General features: G+C 45.2%; 2 protein-coding genes across 7 annotated transcripts; one reads left to right on the top strand and one right to left on the bottom strand.

The window, feature by feature from the left end:
* The first annotated feature begins 1,099 nt into the window (after positions 1-1,099).
* LOC131382924 (centromere protein J-like) lies at positions 1,100-4,047 on the top strand. The gene is made up of 3 exons (XM_058435734.1): positions 1,100-1,130; positions 2,209-2,320; positions 3,337-4,047. The coding sequence occupies exons 1-3, from the start codon at positions 1,100-1,102 to the stop codon at positions 3,581-3,583; spliced, it is 390 nt and encodes a 129-aa protein (XP_058291717.1). The 3' UTR covers positions 3,584-4,047.
* Positions 4,048-14,102: 10,055 nt separating this feature from the next.
* TTLL2 (tubulin tyrosine ligase like 2) lies at positions 14,103-27,392 on the bottom strand. 6 transcript variants are annotated; one of them, XM_058435675.1, is made up of 4 exons: positions 27,257-27,392; positions 24,092-24,475; positions 17,216-17,365; positions 14,103-15,889 (listed from the first exon to the last, which is right to left on the bottom strand). In XM_058435675.1, exons 3-4 carry the CDS (start codon positions 17,225-17,227, stop codon positions 14,312-14,314), a joined length of 1,590 nt encoding a protein of 529 aa, XP_058291658.1. In that variant the 5' UTR covers positions 17,228-17,365; positions 24,092-24,475; positions 27,257-27,392; the 3' UTR covers positions 14,103-14,311. The 6 variants fall into 6 exon arrangements, with proteins under 6 accessions (XP_058291658.1, XP_032022006.1, XP_032021996.1 ...); XM_032166115.1 differs by lacking the exon at positions 24,092-24,475; XM_032166105.2 differs by lacking the exon at positions 24,092-24,475 and having other exon boundaries at positions 17,212-17,365.
* Positions 27,393-27,597: the final 205 nt, after the last annotated feature.

Below are 27,597 nucleotides of genomic sequence, written 5' to 3' on the forward strand. Positions count from 1 at the left end.
CACACACACGTATATGTGTGTGTGTGCGTGTGTGCTGGCCCTTATCTGCCAGAAACTGCTAACAGTTGACAATACAAATGAAAAAGAAGCAAATGGATATTAAAGGAACAAATGGAGGTCATGCGTGGTGGCTCACGCTTGTAATCCCAGCATTTTGGGAGGCCGAGGCAGGCAAATTACTTGAAGTCAGGAATTCGAGACCAGCCTTGCTCACGTGGTGAAACCCTGTCTCTAGTAAAAACACAAAAATTAGCCAGGTGTGGTGGTGCATGCCTGTAATCCAAGCTACTCAGGAGGCTGAGGCAGAAGAATTGCTTGAACCTGGGAGGTGGAGGCTGCAATGAGCTGAGATCACACCACTGCACTCCAGCCTGGACAAGAGAGAGAGAGACTCCATCTCAATGAAAAAAAGAACAAATGGAAACTCATCAATTCAGTTTAATTGGGCAGCTTTTCTTTTTTTCACAAACACATCAAGCAGCTGTGAATATATCCCACATGCAGGCACTGTAATCCCATTCCTGTTCCTATAATGAAATAGACGCAGTGCAGCAGTATTTCAGCAGGTTCCACAGCGAGTTCCTCAGCATCCAAGGGTTCTGTGTCCAGTACAAGGTGAAAATCACTGTTATTCATCCCTGGAGGATACCGTAGAGGGTGAATTATGGCTCTTTACTACAATTTATTATCCAGCTGAAAACTGCAAATCAATATGAAAATGTAAAGTTGAATGTTTACTATAGCAAGAATCGAAAGCATTCAGAAGCAGAGGGCACCGACTGTGGGGTTAATAATGGAGCTTTGACCTCAAACATAGAGACTCAGGGAGTCAGACAGCGTAAGGGAGGGAAAGGAAACTTTCAGCCAGGGAGATCACTTGAGCAAGTTGGGAGAATCTAAATTTTGTGTTATAATGAGACTGAGATCATTCTGCCTAGAGCAAGATGTTCAAGTGTAAATAAAAAATGATAAGAGCAGGTACAAAAATGCATGTTGAACACCGGTTCTTTATGGAGTGTGCCTTATCCTGTTCAGGCTGCCATAGCAAAATGCCATAGACTGGCTGGCTTGTTAACAACGGTGTTGGGGCTGGAAGTCCATGACGAAGGTGCTGGCAGCTTCACTGTCCGGTGAGGGCTTCTGCCTGGTTCACAGATGGCATCTTCTCATTGCAGCCTCACATGGTGGAAGGGGCGAGACAGCTCTCTGGGGTCCCTCTAGTAAAGGCACTAATCCCATTCATGGGGCCCCACCCTCATGACCATGTCACAGCCCAAAGGCCTCATCTCCCAACACCATTGATTTGGGGATTGGATTTCAACATAGGAATTTGGGGAGGGCACAGCATTCAGCCCACAGTAGAGCAGATCACCACAAAATAGATTTAAGCGGCTAAGTGACACAAGTGTCCTGGTTTAGAAATACAAATTTACTGAATTTGCGAAGATAGGTGTGTATGTTGTTTACATCCTGGTTGAAACAGTGAAACACAGTAAATGTGCTCTGAGATGTTCACACAGTTTTTCTTCTTGAGTATTTTCATACAGTATTGAAGTCCTTAAACTTTTATTATAAGTAGGATTGCCAGAATTAACAAATAAAGATTCAAGTCCCTCACTGAATTTGAAATATCAGATAAACAATAGTAATTTTTGGTATAAAAGTATGTTCCATGCAATATTTGAAATATGTTAAAAAATTATTCATCATTTGGCTGGGCGTAGTGGCTCCTGCCTGTAATCCCAGCACCCTGGGAGGCCGAGGCAAGTGGGTCACCTGAGGTTAGGAGTTTGAGAGCAGCCTGGCCAACATGGTGAAACTCTGTCTGTACTAAAAGTAAAAAAATTAGCCGTGCCTGGTGATGCATGCCTGTAATCCCAGCTACTTGGGAGGCTGAGGCGGGAGAATTGCTTGAACTGGGGAGGCAGAGGTTGCAGTGAGCCGAGATCATGCCACTGCACTCCAGCCTGAGCAACAGAGTGAGACTCAGTCTCAAAAAATAATAATAATATAAATACATTATTTATCATTTATCTAAAATTCAAACTTCACTGTCCATTTTGTATTATACCTGGCAATCCTAGTTATAAAGCCAGATGATTAGAAAATACTCTCTATAAATCTCATGAATATTTTATAGATTATTTGGATAGAACATGTTTCTAAACAGATTCAATGTAACATACGCTTAAAAACTGCATTCTGCAGAAAAATTCTACCCCAATGGCTCCAAAGAAACCGTGTTTCCTGACGTGAAACATCTCAAAGATGGACAGGAAGAGACCTTATTTCCTGATGGGACAATCATAAGGGTAGAAAGGTCAGTAATGTCAGACAATGTGAATTCGAAACATCCCCAGTTTTTGTTTGTATGTTTAATAATTTCTTTATATTAATTTAGGTTTTTGCAAACATTTAAGTGCTTGTATAAAAAAAAAGAAAATAATGTCATTGACTCTAGAAGTTTTGTCTTATGGCCTTGATTTGAATCCCTTTATACAGACTATGGGTTTCAAATGGGCTTTTAGGTATCTGCTTTACTGACATTAGCTGCGTTTGAATGATAACCGTAAAAATCACTCCAGTCTTCAGTGCTCACCTCAGACCACGTGGTCTAGAAGCCGGAGTCTATTGCAGAACACGTGTGAGCAAGTGTTTAAGGCACACCAAGGAAGAGCTCATCAGAGCTGCGATTTCAATGCTAGTTTGTGCAGAAAGTAAAGACCCACCCAGCTGCCCGAGGGAGAGCGTGGGAAGTTGTTTTAGACCTTCCCTTTCTTTCCTGATATCAAAGTGAACACTGAGCGCTGTGGGTTGTGTCTCCTCGCTGCCCCGCCTCCACCCTTTCTCTGAGGTCTGAGGTCTCCTGCTCTCACCATTTCTCTCCTGGGCAATTACAACAGACTCCCCCAGCTTCTTCATGGCAGTCAGAATCTTCCCTGTCACCTCCGGGGCCACTTTTCTGAAATGATTCTACGTGTGTCCGTGTCACTCCCTGTGTCAACCCTGCCGTCCCTCTCACCATCAGAGCCAGCTGTCAGCACAGGCTTCATTCAGCCTGCAGGTGAGCAGACGCGGTTGACCTCCCGCCTTGACTCCTGGCCCTCCCCACCTGCCCTCTCTCAGCCACACTGAGTTTCTGCCGGTTCCCTGAGCCCCCGTGCACCTTTCCTGCCCCTGCCCGTGGCCTTCTGCACCTTCATCTAACGAGATTTGGAAAGAGGGCTCCAGACCTGGGTAGGGGCATTATTCTGTGCTCCCCCATCCCCTACTGGCCTCCATACTGGCAGCATTGGCCCTGGCACAGGCTGCCTTACCATGTGTTTCTCTTCTCAGGAATGGTGACAAAACCATTGTGCTCAGCAACGGTCAGAAAGAAATCCACACAGCCCAGTTCAAGAAGAGGGAGTACCCAGATGGCACCGTCAAGACTGTGTATTGCAGCGGCTGTCAGGAAACCAAGTATGCCTCCGGGAGGGTTGAGATCAAAGATGAAGCTGGAAATGTCGTCCTGGACGAGAAGCAGATGAGCCCTCAACAGGCAGCGTCACATGGGAAATGTCAGTTGCAGTTTTTTTGCTAAAACAGACAAAAGCTAATAACATATTAGCTGCCCTAAATGATCTTGGAGAGCCACCGAAACTTTAGGACTACTGAAGTCATCTAGAAATTGCAAAGGAAAAGACATTCTCTCCTCTATTTAGGAAACTTGGTTAGAGCAGCACCCGTCAGAGAACAGGAGGCTCACAAAAGAACGATTTCCAGTGCCCCCAGCAAGGCTGCACCCTCTTTGATCATCACAGGGGCCATTTCTGCCTTGTGATGGACCCAGGAGGTCTTTGCAGAGCAAGTGCCCTTGGACCAGATGATTCACAACGTGCCGAGCCCCTCTTCCCTGTGTGGCCCACCCCAGGCACGGCTCATTCCTCCAGAATTACAGAAGCTCAGCCTGGCCTGTTCCCCTCTGGTCACTGACACCCCTGTCCTTGCTGGGACAAGAGGGAGACAATTCTAGTCACTACAAGGACACCCAAGGGGCATCCGAGTCAGGGCTCCAATTGTGCAGTTATCATGGCCTCTCCATTAAAAAATTTAAACACGTAAGTTTTGTTACTGCATTTGTATAAAGGTGAACATATCAATCGTGTATATTGAAACATTTTCTTATACCTGAGAGTTTGTTTCCTTCTGATTTTTAAGAGAAATTAAAACATCTTCATGGGCTCCTAAAAGTATCGTGGGCCCTCATGTGCCTGAGGGAGACGCTGGCCCTGCCTGGCGTCTCGCCTTGTATATTTGAGTCACCCCTGCCTGGTGTTCCGTCACGCGTGGTCCTGCCGTTCTGAGACTTCAGCAGAGCTGGGGTTGGTGTTGGAAACACCCGCATTTTTCACTTTCCGAATGAGCAGTGGCTTCCTGGAGAAGGCTCATCCTGGAAAGGCAGGGTGGGGCTGCAGGGCAGCTCTCTGGACTCACGCTCAGGGGTCCTTGGCTGTCTCTGCTGTCAGGTGGCACCAACAAGATCGATGGTTATTTTATGCTCGTGGCTCAATGCCCACTTTTTCCCAGGCTACTTGGCTTTCTTGTGGTTTCCCAGGTTTCTTATCTGCATCTGCAGATAGACACAAGTTTATATCTATACTTCAGAAGCACACAATGGAAGGAGTAAGACCACATTCCTCATTTATTAAAGGGAATAAAATTAAATGTCTTATTATATTCTTTTGTATCACAACCATCTTTGGATATAACTTTTTTCTTCTGAATATCATTTTCAATTTGTAGTCAACTTACTTCAATTAACCATATTTCATTATTTATTTTTTATTATGAGTCGATTCTCAAATAACCAAAACTTTTCTGTCTTTGTATCACTTCCCAAGTGTCCTTGCTTGCTGGGAACACAGAGCACCTGGCAGGCTGCACTAGGTCCTGGGCTGCTGCCTCACTTTACAGGCAGGCCTTGGGGATACTGTGGATTTGGTTCCAGGCCACCACAATAAAGTTCATATTGCAACAGAGCAAGTCACACAAATATTTTGTTTCCCCAGTGCCTATAAAAGTTTGGCTTATGTTATACTGTAGTCTATTAAGTGTATAATAGCATTATGTCTAAAACATGAACATACCTTAATTTAAAAATACTGTATTGTTTTAAAAAATGCTAATGATCATCTGAGCCCCCAGTAAATTATAATCGTTTTGCTGGTGGAGAGCCTTGCCTGGATGTTGACGGCTGCTGACTGATCAGGGTGGAGGTTGCTGAAGGTTGGGGTGACCGTGGCAATATCTGAAATAAGACCACAATGAAGTTGACTGCATTGATTGAATCTTCCTCTCATGAAAGGTTTCTCTGTAGCATGCGATGCTGTTTGATAGCATTTTACCCACAGTACAACTTCTTTTAAAATTGGAGTCAATCCCCTCAAACTCTACCCACTGGCTCATCAACTAAGTTTATGGAATATTCTAAATCATTTGTTGTCATATCAATAATGTTCACAGCGTCTTCACCAGGAGTCAATTCTATCTCAAGAAACCCCTTTCTTTGCTCAGTCATAAGAAGCCACTCCTAATCTGTTCAAATTTTATCCTGAGATTGCAGCAATTCACTCACATTTTTAGGCCCCACTTCTAATTCCAGCTCTTTTGTTATTTCCACCTCATCTACAGTTACTTCCTGCACTGAAGGCTTGAACCCCTCAAAATCATCCATGAGGAATGAAATCAACTTCTTCTAAACTCCTGTTAATGTTGATAGTGTTTCTCCTCCCACGAATCATGAATGTTTTTAATGGCATCTAGAAAGGTGAATCCTTTCTAGATGGTTTTTAATTGACTTTGCCCAGATCCATCAGAGGAATCACTATCTATGGCAGCTATAGCCTTTTGAGATGTATTTCTTAAATAACAAGACTTGAAAGTTGAAATTACTCCTTGATCCATGAGCTGCAGAATGGATGTGGTGTTAGCAGGCATGAAAGCAACATTCCTCTCCTTGCACCTCTGCATCGGAGCCCTTGGGTGCATTGCCAATGAACAGTAATATTTTGAAAATAGTCTTTTTTTCTGAGCAGTAGTTCTCGACAGTGGGCTCAAAATATTCAGTAAACCACTCTGTAAACAGATGTGCTCCCATCCGGCTTTGTTATTCTACTTATAGAGCAAAGACAGAGTAGATTTAGCATAATTCTTTTTTTTTTTTTTTTTGAGACAGAGTTTCGGTCTTATTGTCCAGGCTGGAGTGCAATGGCATGATCTTGGCTCACCACAACCTCCGCCTCCCAGGTTCAAGCGATTCTCCTGTCTCAGCCTCCAGAGTAGCTGGGATTACAGGCACCCACCACCATGCCCGATGAATTTTTTGTATTTTTTTTTTTTTTTTAGTAGAGACGGGGTTTCTCCATGTTGGTCGGGCTGGTCTCAAACTCCCGGCTTCTGGTGATCCACCCACCTCAGCCTCCCAATTTAGCATAATTCTTAAGGGCCATAGGATTTTTGGAACAGTAAATGAGATTGGCTGCAATTTTAAGTCACCAGCTGCATTAGCTCTTAGCAAGAGACATCCTGTCCTTTGAAGCTTTGAAGACAGGCATTGACTTCTCCTCTCTAGCTATGAAAGTCCTAGATGGCATCTTCTTCCAACAGAAGGCTGTTTCATCTACACTGACAATCTGTGGTTTGGTGTAGCCACCTCCATCACTTACCTTAGCTAGGTCTCTGGATAACTTGCTGCAGCTTCTCCATCAGCACTTGTTGCTTCATCTTGCACTTTTATGTTATGGACATGATTTATTTCCTTAAACCTCATGAACCAACCTCTGCTACTTTCAAACTTTTCTTCTATAGCTTTCTCACTCCTCTCAGTCTTTGTGGAACTGAAGAGAGTTGGGGCCTTGCTCTGGATTAGGCTTTGGCTTGAGGGAATGTTGTGGCTGGTTTGATCTTGTATCCAGACCACTCAAACTTTCTCCATATCAGCAATAAAGCTGTTTCACTTTCTTGTCATTCATGTGTTCACTGAAGCAGCACTTATAATTTCCTTTAAGAGGTTTTTCTTTAGATTCACAGCTGGGCTAACTGCTGGGTGCAAAAGGCCTTGCTTTCAGTCTATCTCAACTTTGAACAGGCCTTCCCCACTAAGCTTAGTCATCTGTAGCTTTCGATCTAAAGTGAGAGATGTGTGTCTCTTCCTTTTACTTGAACACTTAGATGCTGTTGTAGGTTATTAATAGTGTAATGGGAATAGGGAGGCCTGAGGGGAGGGAGAGAGATGGGGGCAGCTGGTCAGTGGAGCACGTGGAACACACGTGACATTTATTACGTTTTCTGTCTTACGTGGGTGCAGTTGTTGGTTCCCCAAAACAATTTCAAAGTAAAATCGAAGATCACTAGGTACAGATCACCATGACAGATATAATGATAATGAAAAAATTCGAAATATTACAAGAATTACCAAAATGTGACACAGAGATATGAAGTGAGCACAAGCTGTTTGAAAATGGGACCCATAGATGTGCCCCAACGGAGTTGCCACAAACTTTCAATTTCTTAACAAAACAAAAAGGGCAGTATCTGCGAGGCACAATAGAGGAAGGTGCAATAAAACGAGGTCCGCCTGTGTGTGCAAACCTCTCAAAGAGGGGCTGTAAACACAGTGGAGGAACATCATGAAAAAGCCCGTCTTGAGCACTGCGCTACAGAGGGCGCTGTTCGGTAAACAGGTCATTTCGCGCCACAAAGCAGCTCACAGCGCATCTCTGAGGTAGCGCGGTCAGATTCACCTTTTCAACACGTGCCATGCCACAAACTGGGTCACTGAAAACAGCGGAAGTTTATTCATCCCGCCCCGCCCCCGGACCAGGTGGGCTGCGCCCCCAGGGAGCTGAGCGGTCCCCGTGAGGCCCCTTCGCTGCCAGCACAGTTCAGCTGTGCCGTCCCCGCGCAGCGGTGCCTGTAGCTGGTGTGCAAAGGAATCGTGGTAAGAAATGTGCACACATCGTCCAGACAGACGGCCCCGTGAGTCTCCCAACAGAAAAGACGGGGGCGAGGCGGAGTCCTGAAGGCTAGGCTTGCAGAGGCGGGAGAACCAGGCAGAAGGCCACGGGCCTGCGGGGCTCCCGACAGCGACGAGGGCGGCGCCCCCCACACGCCCGCGCTCCAGGAAGGCGGAGTCTGTCAGCGCTGCCTGCGGTGTGTGGCAGCTGCGCGCTCCTTCCCTGTGGGGCAGAGCTGGCTGGAGCCACCGCCTGAAGAAACTGGGCTCTGTCCTCCGCTCCGGGGAGGGGAATGTGGCCAGTGGATGCTGAGTTCCTTCTGTTGCCTTCCGCAGCCCACAGCGAAGTCACTCTGAAGAGCCTCCAGCAGGCCTGCGCTTCTGATTCTCGTTGCCTTCCAGGCGGCTGTGACCTTGACACCCCTTTCCTCTTCTGCTTATGCCTTCGAATCCTACATTAAGGGAAATGGGGATCCTGTTTTGAAACAAAATGAGAAAGAACCACAACCTTCAACTTCAAAACACTTCCAGTCTCCTGAAGGTTTTTTAGATTCAGAGATCTCCACCCATTTCCCAGGGTCCTTGAAATATTTCCTGGAGCCGCGCCTCTGCCAGTGCTCTGGCTGGAGACAGCAGCGGGAACTGTCTTCCTCCGCGTCCTTGTGAGCACCCAGTTTGGGGTGGAAGAGTCAAAAAAAAAAAAAAACACCCAGGAACGCCCCACCCTGTCGTTCTCAGGGTCCCCCGGCTCCCCCGGGCTTCCTCTCTCCACCTCTGGTCTTACTGCATTTGTTTGATGGGCACTGCCCGAGGTTTCCGGTTGCACCTGCGGGAAGGAGGAAAACGCACGTCGGTTCCATCTTCTTAGGAGGGGAAGTCTGAGGCTTTTTGAATGACCACCGTGTGGCGCCTTAATTCTCCTTCACTTTCAGCGGTTTTGTCTGCCCCACCTCAGAAAGACCATCTGTGTTCTTTCCTCCATAGCCCGGGCACCGAAGGCACATGCCGTGCATATAAATTTCCTGTCTCGTCTCAGACTCTACGTGAGCTCGTTATTACTTAAGTTTAATCTGCGCACATTTCACCCTAGGAGAGATACTGCCAGATGTGGCAGCTTTTCCTGACAGATGGCCCGAGGCCATTCTTGCCCTCAAACTTCAAATGCTCACATAAAACTATCCTTCCTAACAACACAGGTTTTCCCATTTCTGTGAGGTTGACCTTTACACCTGAAGAGTCATCGAAACCCAGCTGGTGATAAAGAAGTGAAGATTTCAAAAAAACGGAGGGAGAATGGAATCTGGTCTCTGGTTTTCAAGTGATTCCAGTTGCTTGATTTAGTCTCATTGGAATGTTTGAGATTTGAGGAAAAAGCCCTTAACTCTATTTGCCAAACCCCATAAAGTAGGAGCTGAACTGACATTTAAAATCGGAACAGCCTTGACGGGCTTGCATTCTTACTTGTGTCCTTTAAATCTTTCCTGGAACAGAGTTGAGAGCGTATAAATGTATAAATGCATGAAAACAGGCAATGAACAAAGTGTTCATTCCAGTCTCGTGTCTAAATTCCCCGGAACATGTTTTTTCTCTTGCCTTTTCTCTGAACTCCATGCACGTCAAGTCACAGCTTTTTTTTTTTTTTTTCTTTTTTCACAGACTCTCACTCTGTCTCCCAGGCTGGCGTGCAGTGGCGCGATCTCAGCTCACTGCAACCTCCGCCTCCCAGGTTCAAGCACTTCTCCTGCATCAGCCTCTCGAGTAGCTGGGATCACAGGTGCACACCCCCACGCCTGGCTGAGGTCATAGGCTTTGTCAGCTGTACCCGCAGTCTCCCTGTTCACCCAGCCACGGTTAGAGGTCACTGTCTTGACCCTGACGGTGACCCTTGCTCTTTGCAGTTGTGCCACCCACTCTGCATCCCTACTTGAAGCAGCTTAATCTTGCCTCTTTCAAAATAATTTCAACCGACAGTAATTGTATGTATTTATTAGGTACAATGTGAAGTTTTGATGTATGTTTGCATCGTGGAATGATTGAATCAAGCTAAATAACGTATCCGTTACTTTACAGGCATCATTTTTTCTGTGTGAAGAAAACATTGAAAGTCTATTATTTTAGCAATTTCAAAATATACACTACATTATTACTGACCATCGTCACCATGCTATGCAACAGATCACTAGAACTTCTTTCATTCCAGCACTTTGGGAGGCCGAGGCAGGCAGATCACAAGGTCAGGAGTTCAAGACCAACATGGTGAAACCCCATCTCTACTAAAATGCAAAAATTAGCTGGGCATGGTGGCACGCACCTGTAGTCCCAGCTACTCAGGAGGCTGAGGCAGGAGAATGGCTTGAACAGATGAGGTGGAAGTTGCAGTGAGCCGAGATGGCGCCACTGCACTCCAGCCTGGCGACAGAGCAAGAGTCTGCCAAAAAATTAATTAATTAAAAAATAATAACACGTTTAACTTTATTTCTTCATTTTTTTACTTAAAGCTTGATTATATAAAATATAAAATTTTCTCGAGAGTTCTACATCACAGGACATTAAACAGTAGAAATATCCGTTCCTTCATAGGTTCAAGTTATATAAATTTGTAAATTTATTAAATATGGAAAACTACATGATGAAATAAATGTCAAAAGGACCTAGTAGAGCAATATTGCATTGCTTATGGATTATTAGTTACTTTCAGGATCTAAACCAAGATTCTAAATATTTAGACTGCTTTCATTGTATTTTATATTTAAATATCTCCCTACCTGTACTGAGTCAAGCCACTTTACCAGAATGTCTGATTTAGGGAAGCATTTCATTTTATAGCAAAAGTTTTTCCATCTGCAGTTATCATCTGCAATGGAATTTACATTACGGTGCTGACAAAAACCTCCTGGTTCCTTTTGAACAATGTGCAATAAATTCATTATGTCAACCCCATGGTAAGTCTAACAGGTATAAAAAAACGGAACAATTACACAAAGTTCAGTACAGTATAATATTGGTTTTTCCCATGTAAACATTAACCAGTGAAATAAAACATATCAGCTATAGCTGACTTGGTTTCAGGAAAACCACATTTGAAAATTACATTATCTTCCTCATATCATCCTCGGTCATTGACAAGATTTTGTGGGCCACCATGCTGTGAGCTGTGTGGGTGTAGCAGCAAATGAATGAAGGCAGACTTCCTCGGATTGGTCATGAACTGTGGTCCCCACTCTTCCCATCTTCCAGGTACAACCAGATCTTTGCATAAATCATAGATCAAATGAACAAGAAAATTCAACAGTTGCAGAAATGTCACTAGCTGTGGTTCCTCTGATCGCTGGATGGATTTTGTCCTGGATAGCTTTCTGAGACTTTTCTCTGGGTGCACTGTCCTCCTTTTTCTGGGTGCACTGTCGTCTTTTCTCTGGGTTCACTGTCATCTTTTCTCTGGGTTACCTGTCGTCCTTTCTCTGGGTGTGCTGTCTGTTCTCTGGGTGCACCGTCATCTTTTGCAGTCTTGTCACACTCAGTATCAAAGTGCCTTCCTTCAAGGACATCACCACTTTCAATATTTGCAATGACTGTGGCCAGTTTATGAACTGAACATTTGTATAGCCAATCCTTTGGTTGTTCGAGCACATTATTTAGGTATTGCATGAGCACAGGATCAGTAGTTACAAGCAAGGTGAGTCTGTACTCTGCACTCCAGTGAAGGCTTCAGATGGGTATGTGCTGTGCTGATATAAAATGCTATTGATACCAAATGGGAAGAACTCAGCCAGGATTCCACGCTCCTGCCAGGGTGATTCTCTGCTCCCGGGAGAGCTGCATCGCCTCAGCCAGGCCCACAGACTTTATTGTGTTGAGGTAACTTCTTTGATTCTACTTTGCTGAGAATTTTTATCATGAAAGGTTTTTGAATTTGTCAAATCCTTTTTTTTGTATGTGTATCTATCAAGATGACCAAATGATTTTTGCCCTTTGTTCTGTTAATATGGGGTACTATATTTATTAATTTGCCTATGTTGAACCATCCTCAAATCGCAGGGGAAAATCCCCTTGATTCTGATCCTTTGAAGTGCTGTTGAATTCAGTTTGCTAGTATTTTATTGAGGATTTTTGCATCTATGTTCATCAGAGATATTGATCTATAATTTTCTTTCTTGTAGTGTCCTTGTCTGGCCTTGTAAAATGAGTTTGGAAGTATTTTCTTCAGGTTTTTGGAAGAGTTGAGGAGTATTGGTATTTGTTCTTCTCTAAATATTTGGTAGAATTTGAAGTGAAGTCAACAGGTCCTGGACTTTTCTTTAATGAGCGACTTTCTATTATGGATTCAATATCCTTACTTGTTATTGGTCTATTCAGGCTTTCCATTTCTTCATGATTAAGTCTTGGTAGGTTGTATGTGTCTAGAAGTTTATCCATTTCTCTTAGGTTATCCAATTACTTGGAATGTAATTATTCACAACAGTCACCCAGAGGCTTGCAGTGGGTCTTGTTCCACAGCAGATGCTGACGGGACCCTCTCTTGGCTCTAGGCCCTCTCAGCTGTGACCCAGGAACCCTCTTAACAACACAGGGGCCTGCGAGGAGACTCGCTGGTCTAGGCCACCAGGATAGGGTTGCTGGCCTCCGTCCCATTGCAGAGCCTGAACAAGCCCTGAATGCTGACTCCAGCCCCATTCTACTGCCACCCAGGAGAAGTTCCAGTCACATAGGGAACTGCTGGAGTCTCACCCACCAGTGCCCCTGGATGGAGCTTAATGAACTTGGACCCTTGCAGATCCTGACACAGCCCTGGGGCTCGGGTCTAGCCCTTCTTACCAGGCTATGATCTGAGAGAGTTCTGCCCAGCCGGGGTCCTGCCAGGAGACACACCATTCCGTCCCCAGAGTAGGCTTGCCAACCTCTGTCCTACGGCAGATCTTCAAAGGGCCCTGGACCTCGGTCCTGGCCCATCCTGCCTGCAGACTGAGAGTGGTTCTGTCCACCTGGGGACCCTGGAGGCATGCGTCCAGCAGTGCCCTTGAAGGCTGACTTCTGACCTTGGTCCACAGTGGGTCTTCTCAACTGGCTCCAGCTCTTCTCAGCTATGACCTGTGACCAGGACTGCCCACCCAGGAACCCGCTGGGAGATATGCCTGTCTGCACTTCCCCATCCCTACCTTTTTTTTTTTTTTAAAATAAAAAAAAAATTTCTTTTTTTTAAGTGAGAAGAGTCTTGTTATGTTGCCCAGGCTGGTTTTAAACACCTGGGCTTAAGAGATCTTCCCACCTTGTCCTCCCAAAATGCTGGGATTGAAGACATGAGCCACCATGGCCAGCTTTTAACTTTTTTATTGTGGTAAAACACACATAACATAAAATGTACCATGAGTGATATTTAGTGAATTCCCCGTGCTGTGCAACCATCACCTCTATATAGTTCCAGAACATTTCTGTCACCCCAAAGGGAAGCCCTCTACCCATCAGCAGGCACTCCTCATTATCCTTCCCCTAAGCCACCAATCTGTTTTTGATGGATTTGCCAACTCTGACATTCCATATCAGTGGAGTCATACAACATGTGGCCTTTTGTGTCTGACTACTTTCACTAGAATAATGTTTTCAAGTAACCTACTGGAATTTTTATGTCTTAGGACTGCAGATGCTTTTTATGTGGCAGGAATGACAGCATACTTTGATCTGGGAGGCCGTGACCTCGCATGCTGTGATGGTAACCAAATGGTGACAAGGCCAAGGAGCCACTATTTAAATAGTGGATGCCCCCACAGGGAGCTCTTTGGTACAAAGTCTGATTTCAAGCCCAGGATTTGTAAACAACAGAGTCATTAGGGCTTTCAGTGATTTATCTCACTCTGAATGATTGTCTGATCTTTAAGTTAACAAAATAATTTTCACAAATAAATGGTTGATTAAAAAAAAACACAGAAAGTTAACTCCTGGCTTCTTTTCTACTGTTTTCACTTAATAAAATCCTTTAAAAATATTAGAATAATCTTTTTCTCCTGTTTAAATACATACATAGCATAATTGCAGTGTAGCGTATTCAATTACCGGTAGGAGGCTGTGTGGTATTTGCAGAATTCTTTCAAGACACCTGAGCAAGTAAACATGGGATGTAATGTAGTTTAATCACCACTGGAACATATTATGCTTTGTCAGAGCTGTTACATTTATACATATGGCCACATCTTCAGTCCCAATGTCGTAGTTAACATGCTGGTGGCACAGGTAGGGACTTGAACTATTGCTTTCTCTAGGAGAGGAATCCTTGGTTTGTAAAAATCTGTGCCACTTTTTCTTAATTTGATTTTTTACCACTTAGGAATGTTGCTTATTCATTAGTTTCTGGAGCTCTTGGATTATTCTTTTGACATTTAATCCATTCCTGGAGGCTCCGAGAGTCGCTTCATTGAAAGGAAAAACAAGAACAAAGTTGCCTGCTTGGGGGTCTGGAGCTTTGCCGTGGTCTGAGAGGACACGTGGGGAGGTCTTCTTCTTGCAGGAGTGCAACTGGAAGAGGGACGCATACGGCATGAGTGTCTTGTGAGGCGTGTGCCTGCTCTGTAACTTGGGCTTGCTTTGTGACATCTCCCTTGTTGACAGATGAAAATCCTGCCCACTCATCTCTCCTTCCAGCTGGGAGGCAGGTGCAGCTTCAGGACGCACACTCACAGCTTTCTCCACCACAGAGTCATCCTTGTTGTACATTCTGCTTGTGAACGAAAGAGAATCATAAGGAAGACAGTCATGAGCATCAAGCCCAACTCTGTCACTTTTTGCAGCGTCGATGTTGGAATTTCCATGTGTGGCATTACTGGCTTCTCTCCCCTCATTTCTTAGACCATTTAAGTAAATCAGGTCAATAATATCATGGACAAGTTTTCTCTTCACCAACACATCTGTTGAACAATCCAAGGTCAAGGCTGGGCTGTAGTTGACCTCCAAAAGCCATGGTTTCAGGTTGTCATCAATCAAAATATCAAACCCAAAGAGCTCAAAGCAATTGGCAGCAAAGGGGACGGATGGTGCAATCGCGAGAATGGTGAGAATAACCATGTGGTGGATTTTCTTCCACAAAAGCAAATCGTCCACATCCCAGCTACGAAGGTAGGAAAAAAATCTGCTGAGCGTCCACTTACAACCACGACCAATCACTTCTTTGATCTTCTCATAAGAGGCCCCGGATTTATTGATGCTGCTGTTGGTCAAATGGGCGTAATTGTTTTGCAAGTCACTGAGGTCAAACTTTTCCGTGGCAAAGCGAACCAACCCTTCCTGATAAACATAAATGGTCAAAGGCTTAAAGCTGGTAACACAAACATAGATGCGGAGATCACACTTATATCTGCCAATAAGTAAAGGATTGGAGATATATTTCTGCACTATGCACATATCATCAAAGATGAAGTCTTTAAAGTCACTGAAAATTAGTATCCCCCTCCCACGAGATAGGTCGGCAGGCTTGCAAATCCAATAGCTACGCTTGGTGCCCAGCATCTGCCTCTCCTGAAAGTATTCAGCCACGAACTTGGTGTAGTCGTTGGGCATGACGAACGTCAGGGGGATGAACTGGTACAGGGAAGTGCCGTACATCCTCCTCATGTGCTTCAGGTGTTTGGCCAAACAATCTTTCCTGGTAAGCTTGGTGGTTCCGGGGTGGTGGTTTAGCTGCTGCCATGGTTTAACGTTGATGTGTTTGGCCATTCGGAAAGAGGACGTCCTCCAATACAGGTTCCAGTCCTCCGTGTTCTGCTCCTGCTTATCAAACTTATTCCACCCCCGCTCCAGGAGGACGCTTTGCACCACAGCCGGGGTGGTCTCGTCAACGCGAAAAATCAGCGGCTTCAAGAGGGCCCCTGAAGGTTCATCTTCCGCCATCAAATGAGGTTTTCTTTTCTAAAAATGGGTCATTGAGAAAGGTTAGGAGAGTGGTCAAGACTATAACCTAGTAGATTTTTCTGATGAAAGCATGCACCTGGTGCTGCCAGCTGTCCTGCCTGTCCACCCTCCCACTGTGCAGTCTCACCGGACACCCACATCTCTTCACCAATGCACCCATCTCTGCTCCCTTTATTAGAATAAATCCATCTTGTCCTGGGAACCCCTTTACTCTTTCTTCAGATTTTACCCTGCTATTGCATCGTGTTAGTAACATGTTAAAAATGTTTGCAAATACTCCATCATACTTTTGAGGGCTGAGTCCCTGCAGACCCATATCTGCGACACATCCTGTTGGCCTAAAAAGTGAGCATGATTAAGAACAAAACACGAATGTCAACTTTCATTTAGTTAAATGAATTCAAATATATTACAAGAGGTGTGAAACAATGATGTCATAAAATTAGTAAGAGTTCTATTGGCTTGAGAAATTTAAGAAGGCCAGGCACCTACCATAGTTCCCCATGCACCCACTCGACCTGTCAGGCCCACTGGAGGGATTTCGGTTCATAGAGGCTTGGGTCACTGAAATAAGTGGTTATTAGTGAGAGAGAGAGTCGGAAAGAACAACTTAAGTTTTTAAAACCTATTCAGTACAAATAATAATGTGGAGATTTTGCCTCACATTTTAAAAGATAAAAGGCGGATTTGAAATATTCTTTTGAACTTCGAAGAAGGAAAGCAGAATAATTCTTAAGAAGATCGTAACTGATTATGAAGTGTGATGTTTCATTAAGATCTAGAGAAAAGGTAAAAATGTCAAAGACTTGGTAAAAATGTACATATTTCAAAGTCCTGAGACAACGTGCTCATCAAAATTTTCAAGTTAAGGCAATTTTGATGTGTATTGTTCATGCAAAATTGATCACATAATGATATAAATAACTTACTTGGTGGAAATTCTATAGTGTTTGAAAATTTCTGATTGATATAAAAGAAGTAAATTTTGACAGATGCTGTACTTTCAGTGAAGGTTTTACATGAAAGGAAGGAGGGAGGGAGGGAAGGAAGGAAGGAGGAAATGAGGGAAGGAAAGAGTAGAAAAAGAGGAAGGAGGGAGGGTAGGAAGGACGGAGGGAAGGAAGAAGAGAAGGAAGGAGGGAGAACAGGAAGGAGGAAGGGAAGGAAGGAGAGAAGGAGGAAAGAAAAAGAAGAAGGAAGAGGGGAGGGAGGGGAAAAAAGAAGGAGGAAAGGAGGAAGGAAGGAAGGAAGGAAGGAAGGAAGGAAGGAAGGAAAGAAGGAACAAACGAATGAACGAATGAACAACCTGGCTTGCCCACCCACCTTTTTCTCCATGTTGGGAGGCCTCGCCAGGGAGCGATGGAGACACCTGCTTCCTGTAGCCTTGCTCCCAGGCCTGCAGGCGGCTGCTCAGTGTGGTTTGCCTCAGATGGAATATTAAGGGTACAGGCTGGGGTGGTGGTTCTCAAAGATCTGTGAACAAAGCAGCATCGACAATGAACACACAGCATCTCCAGTGTTGCTGTTGCATTGACAAGGAACATACAGAATTGATCAATCCATCATGGTTATTAAAATTCAGTTGTCCTAGTTTACAATAATGCTTTCAAACTCTGTTCCATGCTATTAACAAGTGTTTCAAGCAGAGTGCGTATGTGTGTGTGTGTGACTATGTTGTGCCTGTTGAGTGTGTTTGTTTCTGTGTTGTCTGTGCATGTTGTGTGTATTGTGTGTTTTGTGTGCATGTTGTGTGTATTGTGTGTCACATGTGGTATGTGTTGTCTGTATGTTGTGTTGTGTGAGTGGATTGTGTGTTGCATATGGCATGCATGTGTGTCGTGTGTTGTGTTGCATCTAGCATATATGTGTGCTGTGTGTTGTGTATGTTGTATGAGTTGTGTGTGTTGCTTGTGTTGTGTGTACGTTGTGTGTGTTGTGTGTTGCATGTGGTATGCATGAGTTGTGTGTTGTATGTGCTGTGTGTTTATGTTGTGTGTGTATTGTGTATTGTGTTGTATGTATCGTGTGTGTGTCGTGTGTTGCATGTGGTGTGTGTTTTGTTTGTGCTGTTTGTTGTATGTTTTATGTTGTGTATGTGTGTTGTATTGCATGTGGTGTGTTGTATGTGCTGTGTGTGTATATGTGAATGTGTATTGTGTGTCATATGTGGTATGTATGTATTGTGTGTTTCATGTGTTGTGTGTTGTATGTGCTGTGTATGTTGTGTGTCGTGTCTATGCTGCTTATATTGTGTGTATATTTTGTGTTGTGTGTGTGGTGCGTTGCGTGTCTGTGTGTTGTGTGTATGTTGTGTGTGTTATCTGTGTGTATGTGTTGTGTGTGTGCTGTGTGTGTGTGTGCATGTGTGTGAAGGAGGAAATCCAGAGTGGAATAACCATGGATACTGGATTAAACAAAGTTAAAAACGCTTCTTTTCTATCGCCAAGAAATATGCTGTTTTCCAGACTTATCTGATCACAGCTCCCTCTTGAATCTTGTAGAAGCTCAGTCGCCATTTCACAAACCAGTGTGGGGACACTGCGCCAGACTGCAGACTGAATGTTGTCCAGTCTCTGGCACCCCCACCTTTTCCCAGCCTTGAGAATGTTGCATCAGAGGCTCTAGAAGGTTGGCGCGCCCTGGCCTGAGCCCTGCTTCCCCTGGAATAGGCTTTTAGGGCCTGGCCTGGCCCCTCCAGGCTCCACGGTGCCTGGTCAGCGAGTGCCGTCCGAGACAGGGCAGGTCTGCAAACCTCAGTTCCTTCTTCCCACAGCAGCAAAAGGAGTGGCCGGCCCTCCCTGGAGCAGTCCACAAGGCTTTGCCCCTTCCCAGGGCTGCCCAGGCAAGCCATACCAGGTTGGGGACCCCATTTCAACTACACATCTGCCTTCCCACTGGGGAATGTCCTCCAGAGAGCAATGCATACTCAAGAGCTTTTTCTTCCCAAAGTCCTTTTGGAACTAGCTCAGACATCTTGTATCCTGCCTTTCTCAGACTTGAAGATGCTGACCACAGCCAGCGGTTGGTTTGATTGTGTGTGGAAAGCACGTGCAGTTTGTTAAAGTCGGCTGGGACACGTCTGCAGCCCCTGGCATGGGAGGGAGAGCCAGCACTTTGTCTTGTGGCCGTGAAGAGGGCCCGGGTGTGGGCTGGGGTGTGGGTGAGGGTGTGGCCTGCTTGGCCATCATCCCAGGGCGGGGGACAGAGGTGGGGAGGAGCCCCCCAAGGCCCACACAGAGGGGAGGAAATGCTTCTTTTCAGTTAAATGGCTCCACCTCCCACTTCTGAAGGAAGCAAATGCTGTTTTTGAAGCTGACTGAGGACGTTCCGTCACCCTAGCTGTAGTGGTGGAGTTTGCCTGTGGGGTAGAGACTGCCTGTTTGGAACAAACAAGACCACATCCTCTTCAGTGCAATTTTTAGCTCTGCACGGGTGAGGCCGAGCCCCTGTTCTGTAACAGGACAGCCGAGCCAATGAGCAAAACCACTGTCTTGTCTCGGAGGGACTCTCGTGCCTATGGTAACAGGACAGTTCTCCCTGCAGATTTTCTTCCTTGATCTGTGCTGAGGGGGACAAAGACCCCGTCACTGAGAAGGGGGATGGGGATGAGCAGTGCCACCCACGACCCATGGCAGGGAATTGATTTAATTATATATTTATATGCTTAATTTATTTTCTAAATAGTATATTATTAATACCTAATACAAATTAGTATACAACAATATCTTACATAATATGCTAAATAAATATAGAGCACAGTGATAATACCTAGTTATATTAATATTATATCATAATCGTATATTATTATTTCTTCTTTCAGTGAAGGAGGCTGGCTGGTGAGGGTGTGGAGAAAAGGGGACTCTTATACCCTGTTGGTGGGAATGGAAACCAGTACAGCCACTGTGGAGAGCAGCGTGGAGGCTCCTCATAAAATTACAAGCAGAACCCCCCACGATCCTGCAGCCCCCCCCACACTGGGCATCTGTCGGAAGGAAAGGAAACAGTTCATCCAGGAGGCAACCGCACCCCGTGTTTCCTGCAGCACAGTCACAATAGCCAAGATCCGGAATCTACCCAGGGGTCCATTCAGGGACAGATGGATACAGGAAATGTGGTATCTACTCTATCAAATTGAATTTAGCCTAACATTGCCTCCTTATAAGTTGGGTCTAAAGGTTTCTTCATACACAGGGAGCTGTCAGCTAATGGGAGGGTAAAGAGACTGTAACTTACTGTTGTACTAGTCACCAAGTAGTGATTAGTACACTACTAATCAGCCAATCACAGGCAGCCAACTGCTGAAACCGTGTTCAAAGAAGGCAAACCCCGTGCTGTAACAAACAGCAGGTTCTGTACTTCACTTCCGTTTTCCACGCCTCACTTTCCTTTTTCCTCCATGAATTCTCACCCACCCGGACACACTGTGTGGTCTTTGAACCTGTTCTGGTTTGGTGACGTCCAAATTCATGCAGAGTTCCTTCTTAGTTAAACTCTGTTACAGTTAATGTATCTAAGGTTTTTCTTTTAACAATGGAATTCTATTGTTAAAAGAAAAACTGCAGCCAAATTAAATTTAAAGGAGTTTAGTTGAGCAACGAAAGATTCACGAATCGAGCAGCCCCCAGAATCACAGCAGACTCAGAGAGACTCCAGGGGTGCCTCATCGTCAGAACAAAGTTAGAGACATCAAGAGTAAAGCGGCGTATAGAAATCGGGAGTGAGGTACAGAAACAGCTGGATTGGTTACAGGTTGCTGTTTGCCTGATTTGAACACGGTTTGGACACTCAGCAGTGTATGAGTGGTTGAAGTATGGCTGCTGGGATTGGCCAGGACTCAGCGATTGTTACAGGTGCGTACTCCTAAGTTGGGGTTTCAATCTTGTCTACCTATTAAGTTGGGTTACGGTTCATCCACAAGGACTCAAATATCGAAGTACGGAGCCCTTCTCTCAGGCCATATTTACTTCACTTTAACACAATTCAGCCACAAAACAGAATGAAATCCTGTCATTCATGCCATCATGGATGGAACTGGAGAACATTATGTAAGGTGAAATAAGCCGAGAACAGAAAGTTAAACACCGAATGTTCTTACTCATAGGTGGAAGCTAAAAAAACAGTGGATCTAATTGAAGTGAAAAGTACAACAGAGGATTCTAGAGGCTGGGAAGGTTAGGAGGAGGGGGCGTAAGGAGACATTTGGGGAAGCACACAAAGTCACATCCACACAGGAGGAAGAAGTCCTAGTGTTCTATGCCGCTGCAGAGTGACCAGGGTTAACAGTAGTGTAATATATAATAGTTTCAAATAGCTGGAAGGAGGATATTGAACATCCTCAGCACAGGAAATGATAAATATTTGAGACAATAGATATGCTAATTACTCTGATCAGCTCGCTATACATTATACATAACAAAACTTCACTAGGTACCCGATGAATATATACAATTGATATTTTTCAGTTAATAAAATAAAATAATGAAAATAAAGAGAAAATGACACTCATTTGTACTGAATAGCTCTTAGCGAACTTGTGCAGGAACAGGAAGGGCACTGGTGTACCACGACCTCACCCTGTGTTCTCCCAGCACACCCGGGGAGCGTCTGGGTTCGGCTGGACAAGGAGCTGAGCTGCGCAGGCTTGCCTAGTCAGGCGCTGTCAAGCTCGCGCTGCAGTGTTGCACACTGCAGAAGGGATCATGGGAATGCCCACGCTCCCGTCCTGGGTCTCTGGCTGAGCCTCCGTCCCAAATGCTCTCCCTCACTGCCCTTTTTGGTCCTGGGGCCTGTGTGATTTGGGAAATGTCCACTGGCTGCCTTGCTGGCTGAAATACAAGGCCACGGGTGTCCTTTTAATCTGTGTTCCTGGACAGGGTGCCCTCATGTTTGTGGAATAAATGAATGAACCAACACACCAAAGTGCAGGGAGGGAGGGGCACAGGGATCTAGATCTTTTCCTTTACATTAGTGGAATAAAACGTTTTGTATATTGTTTTCTTTCTTTCTTTTTTTTGTTGTTGTTGTTGTGAGATGGATTTTTGCTCTTGTCCCCCAGGCTGGACTGCAATGGCACACTTGGCTCACTGCAACCTTCGCCTCCCTGGTTCAAGCGATTCTCCTGCCTCAGCCTCTCAAGTAGCTGGGATTACAGGTGGGCACCACCATGCGTGGATAATTTGTTTTGTATTTTTAGTAGAGATGGGGTTTCACCATGTCGGTCAGGCTGGTCTCAAATCCCTGACCTCAGGTGATCCACCTGCCTCAGCCTCCCAAAGTCCTGGGACTACAGGAATGAGCCACCGCACCTGGCCAGTACATTGTTTTTATTTCAACCATTGAAAAACTATACTGAGTACAAGTAATACAGACACACAATTCCCATTCCATTGCTCATATCTGCCTAAATTTTTTCCTCCATTTTTATAACATCTGTTTTCTAGGTCGGAAGCCAGGAGATTTATGGCTAACTTAACCCCTTGGCTTTGAACCCAAAATTCAGTGCGATATCTACTATCAATGAAAACAAACATCACAAAACCTGACATTTTACCAAAGAGAGTGAGTGCTACAATTTTACTCTCAGTGCTTAAATCAGTGTGTGTGTGCGTGCGCACGTGTGCGTATGACATCTGAGTGTATATTTATATATATACATGGAAACATTTATATAATATAAAATATGCTTTTGAATATTTGGACTTCTAGCCTATAATACATCAGATGTGCTGGTGGGGAATTGGTGAGATGGTGCTGGGACCAGACAAGAATGACTACTAGCGTAAAAAAATTCACAAAAGATACAAATAACACATAAAACCACAGTGGTCTGGGGCACTTGATTGCAGAGGCTGGGTCGTGGCTAGGCCCTGAAGGCATCCATTTATATTTGCCAAAGCTTATAATCAATAATTAATTATCTAGAGAAGAATAAATTATGTTTACAGTACTCAGATTTAAAAGGCAAAGGGACGTGTAATATGATACAAATGTACTATACAAATATACAAATATATTACAGCAAAAATATAATGTGAATTTATGAATTATGTAACAGTATTTGCCACTTACTTGGGGCAGAAGCTGGGACACCTGTCAATTTAATCAACCCAGTTTTAACCCTGAGCATAGACAGAACAGCCCAACTAAAACAGCTCTCTGGGCCTGCAAGCTTTATCTGAAAAGAAGTCATTCAACATAATCTCAAAATGTCGAAAAACTGTATTTGGGTTTTCAGGGCCTCAGTGAGGGTTTTCAGCCTCACTGGGCAGTCACACGGTTGAGTTATGGTTGTCTCTGAAGTAGCTAAAAGTGTGATTTTGCTGATAATATGTCAACTACCAAGGAACTTTCTGATTATATCAGCAACGTCATGATCTCCATCTTGCACTGCCAAAAGCTTCCTGAGGTGGGAGCCTGTGTTTCAGGTGTGGTCCCTGGGAGGGCTTCTGTGAGCAGGTCCTTAACAAGGTTGGGGGCCATAGAGAGAGGGTTGGGCCCTTTGAACTGCAGACACTGAAAGTGCTCTTTTGTCAATGACACCTGGTATATAAAGAGTCCCTGACTGGGCAGCATCCCAGGAGAGTACAGTCAGACCTCCACATGGAAGCTTCCAGAAGGAAACTAGAGCACATCTGAGCTATTCCCCCAACCAGTGTTTAGGAAGGGAGGTGGGAGTACACATCCAGACAGTGCAGGCCCTTGTGCCTGTTTCCATGGGTAGGGGAGGCCCTGCCCAGAATCTCGCTGTCACTGGTGAAGCACTCAGTACCGAAGATGTAACCTCTGAGATCCTGGAGATTAAACAGAGTCATTGCCACATCACAGCCTACAAGAGCAGGCAATGGAGGTGGATGTCCTCTTTGTGTATGTCAGACTCCGTTACTATGAAATGCCACCTGCTGAAAAATTCAAAGGTCAGAGTCCTCATCTGGAAGGAAAACACCACCCATCATTCAGTACTGAGCCACCATTTAACCCAAGTGCATATGCACCTAGAACAAGGAAACACACGGCATCTTCCACCATGCAGCCCACAGACAGACACTTTGAAGCCGGCACAGCTCTTCCCTCTTCAAGGGCTAGAACACCAGTCAATGTCATCAGGGCACAGACAGCATTCCAATGACCAGGAGTGACCCAGTTTCTCAGGAGCCACAGCCTCCTGGCGTAGGAAGGGGGAAGAGCCCCCTTTTTCCATACCTTGATGATATTCCTGGGTGTATGGGGTCCCATGGCAAGGAAGTCAGCCAAAAATAATGTATTCCATCACTGTGGGAATCCTGATCTGTAGATGAGGGCCCACTGGTTTGCCCGGAAGACTGAGGGAAAACAGGTTGCAGTAGGAGAGAGAGGCTCCCAGGGACGGCAGCCTCCTTAGCCAACAGCTCCTAGTTTTGGTGCTTTCTTCCACCCAAGACAGGCTCTGCAAAAATAACTAAGAGTCTTTCTCTTCACATTTTATCTTTTCTGCACATTCACTGCTTAAAGGACAGACAGCCCCAGAGCAACTTTCCATTTGACCCGGGATCCAGCTGAAGTGTTAAACCACGTGCTTCAACACCAGGAATTTCAGGTGTCACTGAACTGAAATGAGGAGAAAATATTTTGGGGTCAAGGAGAGGGGCCCTTCTTAAATGACCTTGATACCCGATGCTGTAAAAGGAGTTTTCACCAACGTAGAGAACAAAAGAAAACATCCGCCAATGAATAGGCAATGCTGCTCTTTGCCTCTTTCATGTGCAAGAGATAGAAAGAAAACTGTACATTTTAATATAAAAAGACCTATACTTTTATGATTTCAGAGGTTAATTACAAAAGCATTTCCCTGCTTTACTTGGAATTCCTGGAGATTCACCATACATAACCTGTATGTTTCCGTTTCTCTTGTGCAAATATGGTTTCCTTCACTTTTTAACTATTAATAGCCACCCCTCTAGCCAAGCCGTAAATATGTAAAAACCTATATGCCATCTTGGTGTGAATGTAAAATTCATACACACAGCTGTTGTTCCACATAGCTTAGCACAGTGAGTTCCGAATTTAGGAGTGACTTGTTGTAAAAGGAAAATAAATCTCAAAATCACAAACCCACTAAGCCAAAGGGAAAAGTCAAGCTGGGAACTGCATCAGGCAAACCTGCCTCCCATTTTACTCCTAAATAAGATGGCTGCAAAGACGAAAAAGCTACATAGTGACCTCCCTCACAAGGAAATTCCTGGTGGCCTCCAAGATCTTTACCCAAGATCAGTTCTGCTGAATTTCACCCTGACAATGTAAGATGGTAATTCATCTTCACAGGCACGGGACAAAGGACAGAACTCAAAGTCATCCCTCCACTTACCTGAGGCAAATGCATAGCTGATGGCATCCTCTGTCCTATGTTTATTTCATCTTATATAAAAATGAAGTTTCACTAAGCAAGACGAATGCTAAGTGACTGTTCCTCTACCAGCCCCACTTATAAAATGTGTATTCAGTGAATGCTGACCAAAGATTCAAAAAATTGCAACTGCTTCCCTCTTAGGGACCCTCCTTTTTTTTTTCTTCCTCTTTCCCCAATACCCACTCTTTTCCCTTTACTTATTAAGGTCCCCAGACCCTCTTTGGGGGAAAAAGCATAAGCCACAGCCTTTTCCTGTGGTTCTGTGTTCTTTTTCCTGGGTGCGTCCTTAACTTTGGCACATAAACTTCTTAAATGATTGAGACTTGCGTTGGTCATTTTCATTGATTTACATGGTCTACCAGAGGTGTCCAGTCTTTTGGCTTCCCTGGGCCACATTGGAAGAAGAAGAATTGTCTTGGGCCACACATAAAATACACTAACATTAACGACAGCTGATGAGCTAAAAACAAAATAAAAAAAAAACTCATGATGTTTTAAGAAAGTTTACATATTGGTGTTGGGTCACATTCAAAGCTCTCCTGGGTTGCATGAGACCCGAGGGCTTCAGATCAGACAAGCTTGGTGTAGACATAGAAAATATCCCACTTTTATTGGGTAGGAATGCACAGTAGTTGCAGGCCTTGTGCGTGATTGTTCTAAGTCATTGAAGACATTTGTGGAGATCAGTCGCCCTCAAGCACTTGGCCTGTAAATGGTCAACATTCTGCTGGTCACCTTTCCTGATGCATAGTTGATAGCTGTGGCTTATAGTTTATATGGAATGTAGAATGCTTCTCACCCCAATTATGAGACAGTCCCGTTTTTTGAGTTGACCAACTTAAAAAAACTTCCTACATAAATGTTCTCTTGAATAAAAATTTGTATGGCTTGAAACACAGAATAATTATTTTATTATCAAACCAGAGATCATGCACTATTTATTCTGTTAATTATCAGGAAAGTTCTGTTTTCTCAAGAAAGTTCTAAGGTCCTGGAGGTCAAAGATCACGTCCCATGTGTACTTTGGGCTCAGCCCCGAGACACCCAGAGTAGCCTCATTTCCAACAAACCCAGGGTAGACGGAGCTGCTTGAAACGCAAACGCCGTCACTAGCCCAAGTTGGGAGAGCTGACTTTGCCTCTTTGAAGACTGGAGATGGGCAGGTGTGATCTCTTTCCTCATCGTGACCTCTGCCTGCGGTGTGGAGGCCACAGGCCGGCACGCACTCATGGCCTTGCACCCGTCCTCGGCCGCTGTTCGGCCTGTCACAGCCCACTTCCTGCTCGTGTGTGACGACAGGAGCCCCGTGCTTTGGCCCACCCTCCTCAGCCTCAAATGCCCCCAGAGCCCCTGAGTTTCTGCCGATGGAAGCCCACCTCTCTCAGGAAGCCCAGCATGAATGCCCACTCCTTCTCGAAGCCCTTCCTTTCTACCCTGGGGGGATTTTCTTCTCCCCATGTGGGGTCCATACCACTTCACACTTACCCTATGGAAGCAATTACGCTCGGCCCTAAATTACAGCCATGTGTGTTTCATAGATGATCCCGTTCAGTCTCATAACCCTAGCATCTGTCACAGTTCCCGGAACACAGCGGCCATTCAATTGGCTTTGGTTGAATTCAGTTGAATTTCCTGTACCCACTATAGGATGCAGTTAATTTACACTCCTCCTTTGGTAACTTTAGTCTCAGAATTGGGTCTACTTCATGCACTCTTATATAATGGGCACCTCAGCACGCAGGAGGCACTGCGTGCACCATAGGAACTTTTTGGATTGAAAAGTACCTGACTTCCTACAACCCTGGACTGCTTTTCCTTTGCAGGAGTATGAAGGGCTGACTACCAATTGCCCCCGGGGGTCCCAGTGCACACTTGCTGCTCCTAGTGACCCCGGCCCCTGTGCTCTCGGATATGGGCTGGTCCTGGGACGGAGGCGTGCTCAGGGCCACCCTCCCATCCTGCATGTCACCTCCTATGCTTACCCCAGCGCCTGGCTTGGTGTAGAGGAACACAGGTCCGGCCTTCTCATCGGGCGCTGGTTCCGAGGGTGGCTTCTGTAGGCCTCTGTGCAGCAGCAGCAGCGCCCAGCTGAAATGAGCGGAGGCTGGAGGGAGCGCTGGTTGCTGATGATGTAGGGCCTACTCTCCTCACAAAGGGGAGGCCAGTCATGGACTCAGGGCGGGGTCCAGAGTGTCAGGACCCCTTAGGGACACGGACCCAGGCTTCATCACACCTTCCTTCCTCCAAGCTTCAGAGTTTTCTCTCCGCCCCAGTGGGCCTCCTGCCAGTCCCCATGCCTGAGGCCTCAGAGGCCAGCACACAG

This window comes from Hylobates moloch, unplaced genomic scaffold (genome assembly GCF_009828535.3).
Source record: "Hylobates moloch isolate HMO894 unplaced genomic scaffold, HMol_V3 SCAFFOLD_2, whole genome shotgun sequence".
NCBI lineage: Eukaryota > Metazoa > Chordata > Mammalia > Primates > Hylobatidae > Hylobates > Hylobates moloch.